This window comes from Mastigoproctus giganteus, chromosome 14 (genome assembly GCF_048544385.1).
Source record: "Mastigoproctus giganteus isolate SK-2022 chromosome 14, ASM4854438v1, whole genome shotgun sequence".
Classification (NCBI taxonomy): Eukaryota; Metazoa; Arthropoda; class Arachnida; order Uropygi; family Thelyphonidae; genus Mastigoproctus; species Mastigoproctus giganteus.
Genome location: NC_143588.1, coordinates 68,396,852 through 68,415,805, shown reverse-complemented (window position 1 = coordinate 68,415,805; position 18,954 = coordinate 68,396,852). Strand labels below are relative to the sequence as shown.

The window sequence follows — 18,954 nt, the reverse complement described above, 5'->3', positions numbered from 1 at the left end:
ATCATCAGTTGTAAAAATCTGGAGCCAGAACGGAATTTATTTCCAAGTGGCAACCAACTGTTAATTGATCGTCAAGTATTAAATTGGTCATGACTGCATCACTCCTTGAAGAATCCGTATTTTTAAGGAAGGTCATACCCAGCAGTTCCGCTTCTTCCTTTCGTCGCATTCATAATAACACCGAAGGCCTCAGTAGCTATTATTACTTCTTCTGCGCACATGTTCCCTAAATGCACTGTCCAAATATCAACTAACTAGCAGATCCACAAATCTTTGTTGCCCCTCTGTGGGCACTTCTGAGAAACATGGAGCAACTAGTTGCTGTACGCTTTGTGCCAACAACATGTTTCTCGTATGTGGACACAATGTTTTCTCTTGTTGTTACATGTTTCATATTTATGGAAACTTCTTTTGACATAGGTCAACATAAATGTTGACACTTGTTGTCCTTGTGTGAATGGGCCTTAACAAACAGCCACAATCGGACAAAAGACAACAAACTATAACAGTGATGTATGAAGGAAGGACAAAATGTGCCAGACACTGATGGAGTACAGCAACCAACTGGGTTCCACTCTTGTTGACTAAAACCGAGCAGCTATGGGTACATTTTGAACGGAAACGTTCACAGTAGACATTTGAGTGAAAAAAGGTCTCCTGGTTCCCTTCGTCCCATGCTGACGACAGAAGGATATAATGACAACAGTATGAATCAACGTACCCATCGTGCACAGGTGTCAATCTGCCGATTGACACCCGGCACGATGGGAAGTGTTTTCGTGTGGTAGTGGAGTGTATTTTCGTGGCACAAAAATTTGTTAGGTTTCCTGCTAACTGTAAAACAGCGTGTGACTGCCACAGCAGATGCGCTCCTTCATGTTAACAATTTATCCATCTGGTAACAGTTACTTCCAGCAGTATAATGCGCCATATTATAAGACACGGGTAGTCCTCTGGTTCCAGGAGCCATCTGTTCCACCCACTATGGAGTCAATGGCTTTGAGACTGTTCTGAGGGATATTTTTTCTCCCAATGAAAAATATTAAATATGCTTTCCCCTTCCAAAATTATAGGTTGTCTCTGGCTTTATCTTTTGTATGAACTGTTATGCACTTGAATATTGTGCCTGGGGCAAGTTCTCGATCTTCTTCGCCCTTGATCACAGTAGATGTACCTAATAAACTGGCCACTGAGTGTATGTTGCTTTAGTCTAGTAAACAACCAGCTTGGCAGAATGCCGGGAATCAACTGATCAATAATAATTACTCATATCTTTAATTTATTAATAAAAATATTTTCGAAAACTCGCCTGCATTAAAAGATAATTTTTGAATGTGTTTTGGCAAGTGTGTGTTAACAGTTAGCTATGATTATAAGTTTAGTATTTTTGTAATACAATACGCACATAGTAATTTAAATTTTTGTCATCAAAACTTGGCAGAATTCCAGATTTTTAATAAACTTGTTCTAAATTTATAATATTTAAAAATCTTAAAAAGAAGACGCAACCAGCAAAAAAAAACAAGCAATTTATAAACACTAGTTATTATTTTATAATAATACAAAAAATTAAATAAAATAAAGGGAAAAAAAAGTGTTTTGTTTAGTCTGGTCATCGACCAATTTATTTTCCAGGAGTGGAAAATAAATTTTATTTATTTATTTATATAGAATTAAAATACCGGTATTTTCCCTTTACACCTTTTTTAGATATCAACTAACTCAGTAGCGAATCAAAAACCCTTCCTCCGCTTATCAATTGGATTGAAACCTTAGATTTTTTTCACTTGTTCCAATACTTACACTCTGGTTCGATATGGGTTAAGTTTGCCGTGGACGCAACTGGTGTTGATGACGCTGAAGATGCTTTACCAGTCGAGGATGATGGCAAAGATAAAGGAATTTCAGTTGTAGTTATAACTTTTCCTTTCGTTGTTGCTATGGTGACAGCCTTTGTTGTTGGTGTTGTCGTCGTTTTAGTAGTAGTGGTAGTTGCAACAGTAGTGGTGGTGGTTGTAGTGGTGGAGGTAGTAGTTGTTGGCTTTTTAGTTGTGGTCGACTTAGACACCAAACCTATCTTTTGATTCAGTTCGCTTGCATTTTCTTGAAATGGTTTGGTAGCAGGCCTCGGGGTCGTGGTAGTCGTCGTAGTAGTCTGTAAAGAGAGCAGACAATATCACAAATACAGCACATAAATGCAAGAAAATAGATGAGCAATAACCCAGTCGTAATGTATTTTTCTAATACAGGCATGACCTGCCTGTATTTTTAATAAACTTGTTCTAAATGAAGTTTATTCTAATGAGGTAGAGCAGCGTTTCTCGATAACAAACAAATAAAATACAATATGTTATTTTATTATTAAAGTACTGTACTGTGTTTTAAAACGTAGAGCAAAAAGTTATGTAAAATTACTTCCCGAGAGAGTAAACAAGTCAGGCAAAGCACGCACTGCGTCACATTTCAGACACGTTCGATTTTGTTTCTTAAATTAATTGAATGTTTTACATTTTCTGTGATTAATAAAAGTAACCAGTTAATAAAAAATAACGTTTTACCAATTAATTAGTAAATAAATCAACTAAAAATATATGAAAGTAATTATTTTCACTTTATTGCACGTATTTCACAAGGTTATGTTCACTAAACTTTCTTTAATACTTATTTCTCCTAGATTTTAGTAAATATTGAAATGTAAAACGCATTTTTCACGGATCTTAAGTGATTAAAATAAACAAATAACAATTGATACATCACAACATATCATGTCAGCATTTTTGTAATGTCCTTTACTTATTTTCTCCTGGGTTTAATAAAAATTGAAATAAAACAGGCATTTTGCGGATTTTTTTATGACTGATAGAATAAATAAACGGTAATAATTCATTATTTATACGTGTAATATATCGTTAAATTCAGTACAACGTGTGATCGATTTTTTAAATATCACACGTCAAATTAAGAGAACTTAAAAATGAAAAAGTTAAAATTATAAATTTTACGGACCGATATTTCTGTTATAGAGGTGTATAGTATAGTTAAAGTGACCCGATGCCCCGGATTATGCTGGACAGTATTTGAATTATTAAGAAAATTTCACTCCACGGAAAAATATTTAATTTCTGTTGTTTTCTGTTATTTCATGTATGAAATATATGAACTATATAAAATTATATGAATTATATTAATTTTTTATATTTCATATACTGTATATGTACTGTCACACATATAATATGTGTGGAAGTACATATATATAAAATTAATATTATTGAAAACACTCAAGTACATACCTCTATGGCTGGACAGCATATTCCTGGCAATAGAAGATTCCGAAAGCAAACTGACTGCCGAAGTTTCATAAGATCAAAAATTAGATATGGACATTTGCTAATGTCACCACATTGCCCCAGAAATCCATCTGGAGTACGACAATGATTAGTATTTCTAAATGCCAAGGCTAGGTCCTTACCAATTTGGCTAACTAGAGGAAAAATAGATAAATATAAGGATCGTAGTAATAACAAGAAACAAGAAATGATTTCAATTGTGTTCTAATTTTCAAAATAAAGGTGATTTCACTTATTTTAGGGATATGGTACTTACAAGACGTATTCCTGATGTTAGTTTGTTTGTCTTTTGTGTTTTAGCATTTGTCTTTGAGTTTCATAATTAAAGATAGCTAAAAACACATGTTGTAATGGTTTTCATAGAGTATACACGGTCCACAGCTAAGCCTAACTGTTGTGTACCTTACATTATCAAAATTTAAAAACTGACATTGCTTTAAAATTGTCATTGTAAAATCTTAAAAATAACTTTGCTGAACTGAACAGTATAAGCCTGTTATATGTACGAAACTAAACAATTCAGTTTGTCTCTTACTGTAGCCATTCAAAGGTGTAACATGTACAGGGAGTTTCAAAATTCACGAAAACAAATATAGGAGCATATTTTACACTAACAATAAGAAAAAAATTCAATTCCTATAGATATATGTCTTAAAAGTCTTTATTTCTGAGATTTTAAACATTAATCGTAAATTGCAAAATCGTTTAAAACGGCAAAACATTTTTATTCAAATTTATGTCATCAAAATATGACTGCGTAAAACGGGCTTCACAACACAAAAATATATGTACCAATACCTACATGAATCGTATTAAATTACTCAGTTGAATAACCAGCGTGGCACAGCACATACTAATCGAAAAATATTTGTTCCTTATAGAGAAACAGGTGTGCCGAGACCATTAAGTAAACGGTAAAAGAGGGCAATTTCGATGACTGTAAATGAAAAGCAAATACTGCATCCGTAGAAGTATTTCCTACCACAAATACTAAAAGATTGTGAGGTCGCATAAATGTTTCATCTGCAAGCATATGGAGGGCATTACGCGAATAGCAATTCACAGTACGCATACATATACAGAACGAATATGCATACACCTTTATGAATAAACGCAGAAGCATTTTTAAGTGACTCATTTTGCAAAGTACAGGTCATCCTCAATTTCTCAGCCATGCTCTAATTACAGACGAATCATGTTTTACAAGAAATGGAATTCTGAACTCTCGAAACACTCACACCTAAGTCGAAGAAAAGCGACATACGATTGTCAGAACTCATCATCAACATACCTTTTTCTCTGGTATGGTGTCCTTGAGAATAAGCTTATTGGTCCTTATTTTTTAGCAGCAAAGCTTCCAGGAATGTCAAACCTACATTTTATGGGAGCAATTTGCGAGAACTATTGGAAGACATACCACTTGAAAATCAGCCGAGAATGCGTTTAATGCATAACAGCGCACCAGCCTGCTTTTCCAGTGATGTTTCTGACTTTTTAACCGAGTACAGTATCTGAAGATTCGTCGGAACGGTCCTGTACCTTTGTGCGAGGATAACATGAAACCATGGTTTATTCTACGCGTATTCATACGATAAATTATATACTATATATAATAATAATAAATGACACTATTATACCACTTGAAATTATTGACAAAATAGGTTTTATTACACTCATATGGAATACAAGCTATGGGTAGCATTTATGATCTGATGATGGGATTTGGTAAGAATCCTGAAACTTCACTTGCTAATAATTTAGTGTAGAAATTGAACTTGTATTCCATATGACTTTAATAAAACCTATTTTGTTAATAATTTCACCTATATAAGTGTCGTTTAAATATAATATATATTATTTACCATATGGATATAAACCACGTAATGTCCTCCAACTATATTCTACGCGTATTACCCATACAAGACGAACTGAGAAATCGCATTTTCGAAGCTGCTGAATTACCAAGAATATCCTGAAACGATAAGACAATGGCAAGACGTTGTGGATTTGTTTTGCTGAATTCTGCAATGACCAAATTTGGGTCACCTTGAACAGCTGTTTTCCTTTTGAAGGTTTATTTTAGTTTATTTTTATGATTAATATCTCGAAAATAAGGACTTTAGAAGCATATGTGTATAGCAACATTTTTTTTATTTTTAGCTTTAGAATATCTTATATTCTTACATTTATTCCGTGCTATTTTGAAACACTCTGCATATTTACAACTAATCTAAAATTATTAAACAATTCAAAAACAAGAAAGCACACATTTTACCAAGAATAAAATCTACAGGCTGCATGCTGCCTGTAGATTTTATTCACCTTTTTCATCCTTTTCCCACAAAAGACTAACCAGACAAAGCTGTTGAAGTTTGGGGAGTCCAAATTGATTGCGAATGTTCTTTATTTTGCTTTCTGCTGAAATAGGTTCCTTTGGATTTACGATGTGAAAATATCAGCAAGACTATCTATGGAGTTTCTTATGTTGACTTGGCAGGAGGCTTTGTTTTATGAGCAGGGCGACCCTAGTACTAGAAAATGTACTTTACTTTCAGTGGTATCAAGAGTCTAACTTTAATTTAATTTTAGTAAAGTCTATTCAACTATATAGTCCAGTCTCGCAACATTCAGCGTGAAATTTATACAATTATTTTGAAAATTTGGCACATTTGTAGAAACAGTGTACTGGTATCGATACATCATTAGACAAGCAAAAACTAAGGAGAGTGTATGGGGATAGAAACATCGAAAAAGTAAAATTGTTACCAGGTATTTAAAAATTATCGCTCCTTCCTGATCCTAAAATAACTATGGATGGCACGTAGTATGATGGAACAGTATTTGTTATGCCAGGCATAGCATGACGTAGCTTATCGACTAAGTTATGCCTCATATGGCATGACGTACCAACAATAAATAGTCCAGCCTGCTAGTAACGGTTCTTAACCTTTAGGAACCTGCATACTACCAATAATTTTAGTTGGAAAACATTACAGACTCAAAACATACTATTAATGCTGTTAAGCTCTAGGTAGCCCTAGTACATCGATATATTGTACAATTAAATATATAAGATTCGCGAGAATATCAAAATTTATATCATTTTATGCAGGTTTTAGCTCATTAAAAAAATAAAAATTACCGCAGCCATGATGCTATCAGTTAAAGCAATATAAATAATAAAATGGATTAATGGAAACCGAATAACAAGATGAATTAAGATGAATGTATTGCTAAATTAACGCGACTTAAAGAATTACTCAACAATATAATGTCACTACTATTGAATGCTAAATTCGTGATGACAACGTAACCTTGCGCAGCATAAAATAGTGCTGGTATGCCAACAGGTTGTCGACATCGAAGAAGAGTTAACAAACTTAGTTTTCTAAAATTCTGTCACCACAAAAAAAAAAGTAAAATAAAAAATAAACATGCTTCTCAGGTGGGTGATAAATACGTAAAATACAGTGAATGCTCGATTTAATATCGAAAAAAAAAAAGTGTTTTCTGAGGTGCTCATGATATAGAGGAAACCCGGAACTCATGAGTCACGAGAAAGCGTGCCGATCTGTTTATGGATAAGCTCGTTATATCGTTAAGTACTCTGTGCTCCTTTTCTTCATTACAACCTTACTTTCAGTTTGTAACAAAGCCCTAAGAAAACTGAATAGAGACAGCATGGGCATCTGAATGTTGCTTAGAAATTAGACTAGTGTGTCTCGTTCCACATTTGTAGGTATAGAATGAAAAACAAACTGTATCAGATATTACAAAAAAGTAAGGCTAAGCTTGAAAAACCACAAGCACAGCAAAACAAACTTTGCCTTCACAAAGAGTTGCACTAATATTGCACTAAATGACATATCCAAAATATGACATACATGTATCTCATTTATTAAACAACTACACAGTTTAAAAGAAAGTAATATCTGAATGACGAAAAAAAAAAAACAAAATTGCAAAGCTTTGTAGTTTTATGTTCACAACAGAAAAAACTTTGCCTTAACAACGAGTTGTATAGGTATTGCACTACTTTCAAATAAAAAAAAATAAATAAATAAATAAAAAAACACAGTGACACGCCAAGAAATGCTCCGATACATCATTTGCGGGAGGACCCTCACAGGAGAAGTGCCAAAATCGCAGGGTTAAGGTAGTTTTCGCTGATGTATAACGTTGATGGAAGAGTTTCAACAGTTGGAAATAGGAAGCATGTGAAAGTAGCAACCAGTAATTTAACCTCAAAGATGCCGTTTATAAGTGGTTTGTACAGCATCGCTTAATGGTATAGGTGTACGTAATGCTGAAGTGAGTTCAACTGGTAGAAGCTAGCTTGAACGCATTGAGAATACGGTCATGATAAATTATTTCCTACTGACTATGTACCAAAGTGGTATGTATCAAAGTCAAGATAAATAAAAGCTTGTTTTTTTATTGTTTAATTTCATTTTCAGCATGTCTAATACATACATATGCAGAGCAACTGTTTAAATTGTCCATCATGAGGGCCAAAAATGGTCTCGAAAAAACTTTGTGTTAAATAGGCATTCGACAATAACGGACAACCCCTTCCCGTTATTAATCCATAAAATTGAGGGTTTAATACATTTCAAATTCGGTAAAATTGCAAAATGAAGCTGCCTTATTTGCTTACAAATAGTTTGCCCATAGAACTTATAATCATTCTTATATGCTGCCTATTTGTTTACAAACAAATGGGCAGCCTATAAGAATTATTATGCGTTGATAAGGAGTGTCATTAAAGATAAGGTTAATTTTCTGTAATTGCATATATTATTTTGAGACAGATTCATTTTTTAACCGATCAAAGAATGCTTACCTACTAATTTTTTTTTTTTTTTTTTAATAAACGTACTCATTCCCGCATAGTTGATCATGTATTGCACACTTCAAATAATAATTTTAAATTAAACTTCAGCGGATAGCACAAGGGTTTTCCCAGATGCCTTAATTACAGTACACGATAACAGTTTCCCGCAAGATATAGGGCACTGACACAACACCCTATTTAGAGAAATCCTCGTTCAAGAGCGAGAGAGAGAGAGAGACGCTGATTCTGTCCACGATACCACTCCCATGTAGGTCAAACACCTTTCACAGGACATTAGCGAAAGGCCAAAGCAGGCCAATTACCTTTCTTTCCGGGACAGTGGATCTACTACTCATATAAGTCACCTTAACTAGTCTAACAAACACCAGCAGTTATTAAGATGCCTGCCCATCCTTTTTATTTTTTACGCATTATGTTTGCATGTGGTTCCTCAAACCTTCATTAAAAAGCAGTTTATATCGTTCATTCTTAAGAGTTGTTTACAGATTACTTGAATCAGCGATGAACAGGCCTAACAAGCAAAAATAAATCACTGAACCCGTTTCTCTTCCTCCCCCAAATAAAAAAAAAAAAAATCGTTGGTCAGAACCAATGACTTATTTATACCCCAACAATTTCAGATCTTAACTGTTCAACATTGGACATAAATATCTCTATTACCTGGCAATAAGTAAATAAACTTTGAGATATTACAGCGTAACTTATATTACAATGTTCCAAATCTGTGGGCACGCTACGACCATTAGCTAAATAATCCCTGTAGGCATTCAAACATTTTGTGAAAGATAAATTAAAACGTTTACAGAGAGATTCTATTTCATTTTCTCCAAATCAAAGATCAATTTCAGATGGCCATTCGCTTGGTTCAAGAATTCGCAACTCTTTTATAATGTCTGAAGTTGAAATTACTTCAGTAAATTCAGTAGAATCTGTACTAACACTCAGCCTATGATTCATATTATTAATAATACTGTTTAGAAATTGATTTCTATGAATTAATGTTACTTTGTTATTGTCCGTTAATGTTACTGAAAATAATTGCATTTTTTCAATTGCTATTGAAAAAATGCAATTATCTCAGGCTTCTAACAACTTTTTTCCTTTTTGAGGATCTTTTAAAAATTCCAAGTAACGAATTGTACGAAGAATCAATTTGTCTGCATATACTATTGTCGTATCTCTTTTTGCAATGACTCTGAAAGAATCGATAGCTCAAACAATTCATCATACACCAGGGCTAAACTTTTAGAACAAACTGTTTGGATGAAATTCGTTTATATAATCCGTTGAACATGGATTGTTCAGTTTTGTTTCGGTTGTTATCTTTACTGGCATTTTCAAAATGATGGCATAAAGATGCTAAATTTTGCCAAACTACTGATACGGTCCTAAAGGAGCTGGCCACCCACCTTACATTAAATACCCGTCCAATACTTTTAATTTCTTCGCCGATGCTGGTAGTGCATGCTTCTATTTCTCTCTGGTTTTTTGGAGATTGACTGTAAAAGTGTATAGCTTGTCCATAAATATTTAAAAATGGTTAATTCCATGAACTTCTGATATTGCATCTCCAACTTATAACTCAAGCCGATGGTTTAAACAATACCATATAATCAAATTTGGATATTTTTCTAATAACTTACTTCCAACTCCAGATTTTCTGCCCAACATCGCTCCAACACTTGCCCCAACGCTTATAAAAGAAGTTAAATAGTGTTTTAAATAATTGTCGTCAAATCCGTATTTTTCAAGACATTTTAAGAGACACTGTTATTTTGAAAGTTGTTTGATCTGGCAATTCGATTAAATCAAGAAACAAGTAGATCCACATTATTATTATTATTAATGTGGATCTTTCATTTTATTGGTTTCACATTTTAAATAAATAATCAGAGACCTCCTTGCTTAAGAGTGGTAGACTCATCAATGAGAATTGATAAGTTTCCACGTATGTCCACAATTTGTTGGCTCAATTTTAATTTCATTTGCCTTGCAACATGCGCTTTTATATTAGTAGCACTTAATCTTGAACGCAAACCGTGAGCAATAACAGCGCCACTCAATTCTTGAATTTGTAACAACTCAGAATGGTCAGAAAATGGTCGATCATGTTTTGCAATATAATATGCAGTTCTAAAAACCTGCTAGAAACGTGCTAGAAATTTCGGAGTCATTCATTTAATCAATCAGCGCTTCTAAATGTTGTTCATTTGCAGCTTGCAAGATTTATTCAGCCTAGATTTGTGAAGTACTTTTTTAATGTTCATAAATTTTCTTATGCAATAATGTCAATTGTGCACTTCTATCTTTGCCATAAGATGACTACCAAACTCAAGTCAAGCAGCACAAGTCAAACATCGTAATTTTCCGGCATCGCATGTAAGCCAAGGATATGCTTTTTCATTCTCATTTCACATGTCAGCATTCCAAATGTGGGGCCAATTAAATTTTAATTCTGTGTCACTGTTTCTCTCTTCTTTAAATTTTGATGGAAAAGAAGAGGTCATGTCGTTATCATTTCCACATGTTTGTACATTTTCATGCACAGTTTTCAGTTTTTTATCAAGAAATCTATTTAATGTTGTCTGCTTGCGTTTTTCGCTCATTTTGTGTTTAATGAAAATTTCTTATTTTAATTTTTAAATACTGAAATTACATAAATTTAAATATATATATTTAATCCGTAAAAATTAATTTTTACCTTCGAAGAAACTAATAAATAAATTAATTAATCAAAAGTTGGCGTAAAGATCAGTCATAAACTCACATGTATATATTATATATATAATACATATATGAATGACAAAAAAAAATCCTGTACGTCGTTCTCTGGAAGACTATATGATCATGCCACATCGACTGTACAGCAACTGAATCAGACTTCAGACTCATGGTTCATAGAACAACCAGTTCTAGCGTTCAGCTCATGGTGAATCAAAATGCAGCGTTCGCAGGCATCACAGTATATCTCATTCGTTGGATCTCTTTATCTAACACATTGTACTTTAGTAATTGCGAAATTTATATTTTTGCTTTTAAATAAATTTTTAAAGAAATCTATTAATTTTAAAGATTACTATTAATATATATTTTTAGTAGCAATGGGTAAAATAGATATTTCTCCCTCCCCTTTTATTATGCCATTGTTTCATAATATTAGGTATATAAATTTAATGATTTTCTATTATGACATTTAGAAAAAAGTTTAGATTTGTACTAAATTCTGTAGTACAAAGAGATATTTGTACTACAGAATTTATTAAAAGTGCCATTTGTTTGAAAAACAGTCTATAATGAAATATATACTTTGAAAAATTAAAAAGGGGATTAAATGAATTGTACATACATTTTTGTCTATGTTGGAAACGTTGACCTTGTGCATATATGATAATAAGGAGAACCACGATGATCCTAACATCCATCGTTCCTATAAATATAAGAAAGGATTAAACAAAAAATATAGATTTTATATTTATTTCTTCTCTCTCTCTCTCTCTCGTTTTCAATGTAAAAATATTGATAGATCAAACTAGGAGTAATTGTTCTTTGCTTTTTACCAACTTTTTCGTGTTAAGCAGCTATCTAATTTTCAGAAAGTTCATTCAAAAAGCAAAAAAGATGTATGCTAAAAATTACTATTAGTGGATCAATTAGAAAAATAACTTTATTTCTATCATTTTTTCTTTTAAATAATATAAATTAAAACGAGAGAGAAGAAAGAAATATCAAAATAAATATAAAATCTATATCTTTCTGTATAGTTAAGTACCAGCTAAATGTTTAGCTGGTACTTAACTATTTAACGAATAAATCAAATTATTTCATTTAGAATAAAATGAAAACTTAGACATCGTCAAATTATTAAGTAATATTTTGCCACTCTGAAAATTACCATGCATAAAATTGAGGATTCACATTAAGCAAAAGTTGGCGTATCAAAAGATAAATGTTCCCAATAAAAATTAATTTCCAGAAGGTTTTTCAACTTCAATAACACGTAGATCAGCACAAGAGCATCCAAATATAATATACCAAAAAGGAAGTGCTTCGCAACCTATTTTGTAACCGACTTAAACTGTAAAAAATAAAAAATAGAGAGAAAAAGAATAGTACGACCCACAACTGTAAAAATAATATCCCACTGTTTATATTATTGTGCTTTATACTATTTTTAATGCGATCATTGTGCTTTATCAAAAATTGCACGATGTACTCAGATTTTTCTCGATCCACTCAACTGTTCCTATGATTTCTCAATCTGTGGTTCGTGATCGCAGGTTGAGAAACGCTGCCATAAAGAAGATTTAGCCATCAAGCAGGACACTTTTTTGAGATCACTGGTATAAAAATGAACAATCATATTCAGTAGCAGATCGAGGAAATTTTAAAATTTAACGGGGATAGGGGCAAATCATAAAAAAATCTGTAAACAAATAAACAGCATAATATATACACCATAGACAGCCATTATTAACCGGGCTACATGCTGGAAAACATTTGAAGAAAATGTTAAAGGAATTGTTATGATGCCCGGTAAAAATAACAAACTTACAAAGTTAATTAGAAAGTCCAGTATTAGTCCGGAGACAGGAATTTTTTAATACTACAATAATTTCGCTTTATCAAGAAGTAGTCCCTAAGAAAGTTAAGATTAGAAAGTAAAAATCGAATCTGAGTAGTAGATATAACTTTTTAAATGACATTTATAATGATGAGCATTGAGAATAAATGAAATTAATGCATAAATCAGGACTAATAAACTTTCACTTATTTATTTAAGTTTCAGATGACTTGGGGAACTGACCCACTTAAACTGTTCGGAAGGTTGATGAGAAGTTCAGCCTTCTGATTCACATGAAGGCTGAACTTCTGTGCCTTCATATGGATACTAGTTATATCCACTAAAACAAGAAAAATTTGTCGTTCGTGTATTATATTTGTTTTAAAAATTTTATCTATTGTTTTCATAAATACAACGATTTCATTTACACAATAAACAAAACAAAAACAGTTATTTAGAGGTGAAAATTTTTCTATATATATATATGTGTGTGTCTTTTATTAAAACTGGTTAATATGTTATTTTATTACTTAAAAAATATCGTTCTCTTTCCAGAATATTTCACTTTGCTGTTGTACTCATATCTTTAATTTTTTCAGTTGAATTTTTTTTAGCAAATCCTGTTTTGTATTTGTTTAAAATACCCCAGCCAAGATGGTGAAGGGAGGTGCTTCTTCACAAAATGGGGTTTCGAGGTATTTCTTTAGGCGAAACTGCCTGCCACCTCCTACTCTTCTTTCAACGTTTGTTGCTTCTAGTACAGAGAACGTTTTATCCTTTGTCAGCTTAAATCCGGTTTACTGACCAGAAACATATAACATCCCAACCCAGGCATGTTTTTTTTAGAATGATGAAGTTCGTTATCAGATAGCAAATCACTTTACTCAATTGCAAACAGAGGTTGTTGTGTATTACTATAGCTAATAATTAAAAAGGCACTAGTTATTTAAATCATAAGAAAGAATTTGCAAATGCTTACATCCCTTTCCTCGATAAATAAATATTTCAAATTACAATGACAGATTTCCGAACGGAAATCTGTCTTTGGCGGGCCGGGCTGTATGGTAGTTTCGCCACTGTTACATACGCAAACTTGAGGTTTATTGCGATTCTTTCAAAACCATTTTTTGGAACTTCAGACCGAAATTAACCAGTTTATTTTTAAAACAAAGCGTTCTACTTCATCTAACCCTGCTTTTGTTTACTCATGACCCAGCAGCCTATAAATCTGCTGCAGTTTTTTGATTTACCCTTTCACCCTTTTATAATTAATTGTTTTACAATGCACAGTGGACCACTTTGAGAATCAGCAAGAGCTTTTAAACCCTATATTCTGTTTCAGCAATGTTGGCTTGATATTTCAAAACGCAAGATAACCAAATACTAAATTCAAACACGGCAGTCATCAAGGCCGTTTTAACATGGAAGCATGAAAGCACTGCACCAGGGACTGCAAAATTTACATCAAACGGTTCATGTTTGAGAGAGAGAGAGCATTTTCTTTGTATCGAGATGCTGAACTAGATAGCAATGTGCTTCTCTGTTTAGAGTAATGTAATAATGATGTGCATCCCTTTTTGTTTCATTAGTATAAGTGCATGACAGAACACGTAAGCCAAACACTTTTCAGGAGCTGACCGAGAATTTAAAAATTAATTTTTAAAAAATCTGTACAAACAACAAATCAAAGGTCTAGCTGTCATTGATTATAAAAATCATATCACAAAAACTAAAACGCTTATTTGCATTTCTTAACTAATAAAACCAAGAATTTTAACTTTTATTAATTATTTTGAACTAATAGTAAAAGTAAAGATAATGAATATCGTAAAGACTGAAAGCAATACTAATGAAACTGGTTGTGAAGCGCCTCCATAATATGAGCTTGATGCAAATATAGTTTTCTAGGTGTGCCAGACCTAGTTTCCTTTTTTTTTTTTTTGCTATATACAGAATGAGCTTATTCCCACTTCTGCACAATAATGTTTTCTTTTTTTTTAGTAATTGCAAAATTCTCCGCACACATTTCAATTTTTATCCCTGAAGATTAGAAGGAAGTTTGTTCGAATATTGGGTGTTTATTGGTCATACAATGATTTATATGAGTAGGTTTTTTTTTTTTTTTTTAATCTTAATTGTGCTTGCTGTTATGTTTTGTTTAAAGTATGTTTTTAATAAAAAGCATTACTTATCCTTTTAATACATGATTTTTACTATAAAATATACTTGTATTCTTTAACTTAATTAAAAATTATTTTAAAAACAATTATTATTGTTTGTGATAGATAATAAATGCAAATTTTTTTAGAACACCTTTAATTTTTTTCGTAAAACGATTTTTCGTTTAATAAGCTGTAGCATCTTTGAAAGTTGTTATAGCGTAATTTTGCCCACCCTACCCTTTAGGGTAGGTGTTGTTGCAATAATAATTGGAGGTCAGTATTTCCTCCCCCATCCTATAAGTCCTTATATATGATACATGGAAAAAAAAAATTTAGCCAACACCAAACTTTTAGCGTACGTTCTGTTAGTACGTGGGATGGATATGATTCCATAGCCCTCTCATTCCAAAAATCTATATATAGTATATTTAGGACGCTCAGACATTATAAGAGCACAAGCCAGATCGACTCCAAATTTTTTTAGGAATAATTACGATTTTATAACATTCCTCCATACACAATAACACATACAATATTATAACTTGGAACAACAACCCTGATCCTTTTTCCAATTTTTACGGTTCATTTAGGATTTTTTAGCGCCCTTCAATTCAGCAGTGACCTAATATTCTTCTTTTAGTTGTAAAGTTTTTATATTGCCTGAGGCGATATAATCGAACGTGCTTGAAATGTTGCAATGCGTACATTACCCAATATGTTTCATATTTATTACTTCCCAAATGATGTAATTTCGTTATTTAGGTTAATCTAGTTTTAAATCCATATTAGAAAGAGAGTATCTTTATCACGAACTACACGCGGGGTACACAATTTATAGTTTGCAATATCCGATACTACATATAGGACTTAGGCAATTTCCGATGTACATTGATTCACCTTTATGGCATTCTATAGTCTTATTGTAATAATGAAAATTATATTACTGTATAACTTTATATTATAAATTACAAACTTTTTTGGTTTTGCATGAAAGGTTAATTTATATATTAGGAATAGTTAGGATTAAACGTTCATCAGTTCAGAACTGGAGCATTGATCAAATCTTATAGGAAACATAACGGTACTACTCAGCAATTATATTACGATCTGTCGATGTCAGTAGGAAGGTTTAATAAATATATTTTTAGCTACTTTTAGGAGGTGGTAGTAGTATTAGAATATTAATATGGGTCAGGATATGACCGTTACCAACCTTGTAGGACATAGCTGTAGTTCATGTTTTAGCTGTTGTTTTATAGTAGTTACTTCTGCTATGACAGATACCTGAAGAAGTTCTTTTGGATTTTCTTTAGCTGATTGTTATAAAACTTTGTGAAAAATTAAAAAAAAAAAAAACTTGTTATATTAGGACCGCCCGAAAACAAACTTATCCGTCTATGCAGCAGGTATTGGAAACAGTCATATCCTGACCCACCCCTCTTACTCCCGTATTAATATTCTAATACCAGAACCTCCCAAAAATAACAAAAAAACCCGACTATCTGAAATCAAAGGACTACATGTCAACGTGCATCACGAATTTTCTCAGTACATGGCATTAAAAGTTATAGGATAACAACATTAATTCTGTTTTCTACCTTGAAATACTTATGTCAGTATTCTATTACACCATGGAACACCTTAACTATAGTATACTACGACTTCTATGTTAATATAATATTGATTGTTAAGACTATATTCAAAATGGACATTTAAAATATCAGATTTTGAATGTCCGTTTGAAAAATCTTGATATTTTAGCCGCTTTTTCATAACTCCTCTATGACAAAAAAAAAGTGTGAGGTTCAAGTTATATTCACAAAACGCAAAAATCGCATTATTGGAAAATACGCTGATAAATAGTACATTGGGAAACTGATATGGTGTATGCTGATTAGCCCAAATACATATACAGAACACATAACGTACAGAAGGAGTATAAGCAGCAAAAATCTGAATTTTTAAATTTACAATGCTTTTTAATAATACTAATTAAAGTATACTGATTAAATTAAATAATAATTGAACAATAATAATTACACTAAATAACTCGAAAACTTCTTGTCATCTACTTTACATATAAACAATAATAGTAAGAAGGCTCAGGTAATTGTCACTGTGATGTGTCCTAAAACTGATGCTTTTCTTTGGATGTGACAGGATCCCTCATCAATTTAATGACAGCTAGCATCACTTAGGAACTTCTCCTAATACGTAATGGTAGCTTTTTTATTTCAAAAATTGTATATTATCTCCTATAACAGCACTTAAATTTTAGTAATATTTCATAACTCTGGTTGTTATTGTAATTAGAAATAATGATTGAATTCACACTTTGCTTATTTGTCAACTTATTAACTTAAATTTTTTTCACTACAGCATACGATTTCCATAATTTTGGCCTCAAACAGTGTACGTAATTGATTATTAGTTGACTCAGGTAGGGGGTCTCATCAAGGTTGGGTAGTTCCCAGCTTTGATGAATCTCCAAAAGGATAAAGAGTATTGATATATAACAACCACCCTATTCAGTTTCTAGTATCCCATACTGACCTGAATCCGATATAAAAGTAACAAATCTAAAAAGAAATTCTTCTCAGTGGCAAAAAAAAAAAATAATAATAATATTATTATTAAAATCACAATTAAATGAAGTAAATTAACGAAGCTTTATATCAATTTTTATATACTGATGCCTTTATAGGACAGTATATAGTAGGTAATGAATACTTACTTAAAAAGTAATATTTTCTTGAAAGAAAATGGATTTTGGTGATATAGGAGTAATGGAAAACAGTTAAGAAATAACATTAGGACTGATTCGGTTTGCATTTGCAGGAAATACACATATATACATAGCCAGGAGTAATATTAGCTGCAAAATACAGTATATCTACACACAGGGAGTAAAGCAACACTAATGAAACTAGGTCGAAACTTCTTCGTGAGCGTGTCGTCTTGGTAACCCACATTTTGACTGTCTTTCTTTCTTTCCTCCTTCCCTCGCTTCTAAGCAACCTAGAAATCTCCACCAATGATTTCTCACTCGTCTATAACGAAGGCATCGGCCTCGTGACAATAGCAAACAGGGTCACGCAAGCGTCGTGATATACGAGAGGACGGAAAAGACTGACCACTTCACCCTGCAGTTATATAATCTTCTGACAGTAGGCAAATGAAAGTGCAACTTTTTACAATGTGCACTGTTCCCTCAGATACAAGAACAATATCGAAAAAAAAAAAAAAAATATATATATATAATAATATTATGAATTTTTTAGTAAAGATATCACATTAAAGATGCAGCAAAGTATATAAACATAAAGTAAAACGAAAGATGCATTTAATAAATCGACAAATATTAGCTAATATTAATATAAAGAATTGGGAGCAAAGCCGGTGTTAGTGGGGAAGTCATCAGAATAGATCTATTTGTTTATGGCGAGGGTAATACAGAAAACAAATAATTATATACAATATATTCAGTGAAAAATAATTCGGTTATAGTTTCGTATAATAGAATACTTAATAATACAATTTTCTAAATTAGTAGTTTTGTTTAGAGGACCATTGAGAGCCAACTATTTTTGGACCAATGTACAGTATAATAAAATCTTTACAGAGATTTCAGTATACATTTAAGTTAATTTATTACCTGATATGAAAGGGTTTTCTACTACATATAAAAGGCTAAGGAATGAAAAATCAAAACTAATTCTTGAAGAAAAAAAATTGAAACAAACCTAGTTTGTCTAAGAGAGAGAGATATGAAATATTTTAAAGATTACTAATCAGAATCACGGCAACCGCTGGTGGAGTTCGATTAAAGAAACGTGAGCTCAAACAAGTAAGCCGATCTTGAAGAGCCATGAGATTAAACATAAGAAAGAAAAAAAAAAAAATTAAAAATACCGGATGCCGCACAACCCACAGAAGAAGCAGGTTTCAGAAACGGCTTTAATACAATGGATCACACCCAAACAGTACAGCAAGTTATAGAGCGGCACAATGAATACAATCTTCCATTCT

General features: G+C 32.3%; 1 protein-coding gene across 1 annotated transcript in view; it reads right to left on the bottom strand.

Moving 5' to 3' along the window:
- LOC150075202 (uncharacterized) overlaps nucleotides 1-18,954 on the bottom strand; it is a 43,046-nt gene that overhangs the window by 9,074 nt on the left and 15,018 nt on the right. The window contains exons 2-4 of the mRNA XM_090388398.1: nucleotides 11,549-11,629; nucleotides 3,291-3,481; nucleotides 1,804-2,155 (exon numbers count right to left, since the gene is read on the bottom strand). Coding sequence (XP_090244524.1) covers nucleotides 1,804-2,155; nucleotides 3,291-3,481; nucleotides 11,549-11,629 — 624 coding nt within the window. The remainder of the gene's footprint in view (nucleotides 1-1,803; nucleotides 2,156-3,290; nucleotides 3,482-11,548; nucleotides 11,630-18,954) is intronic.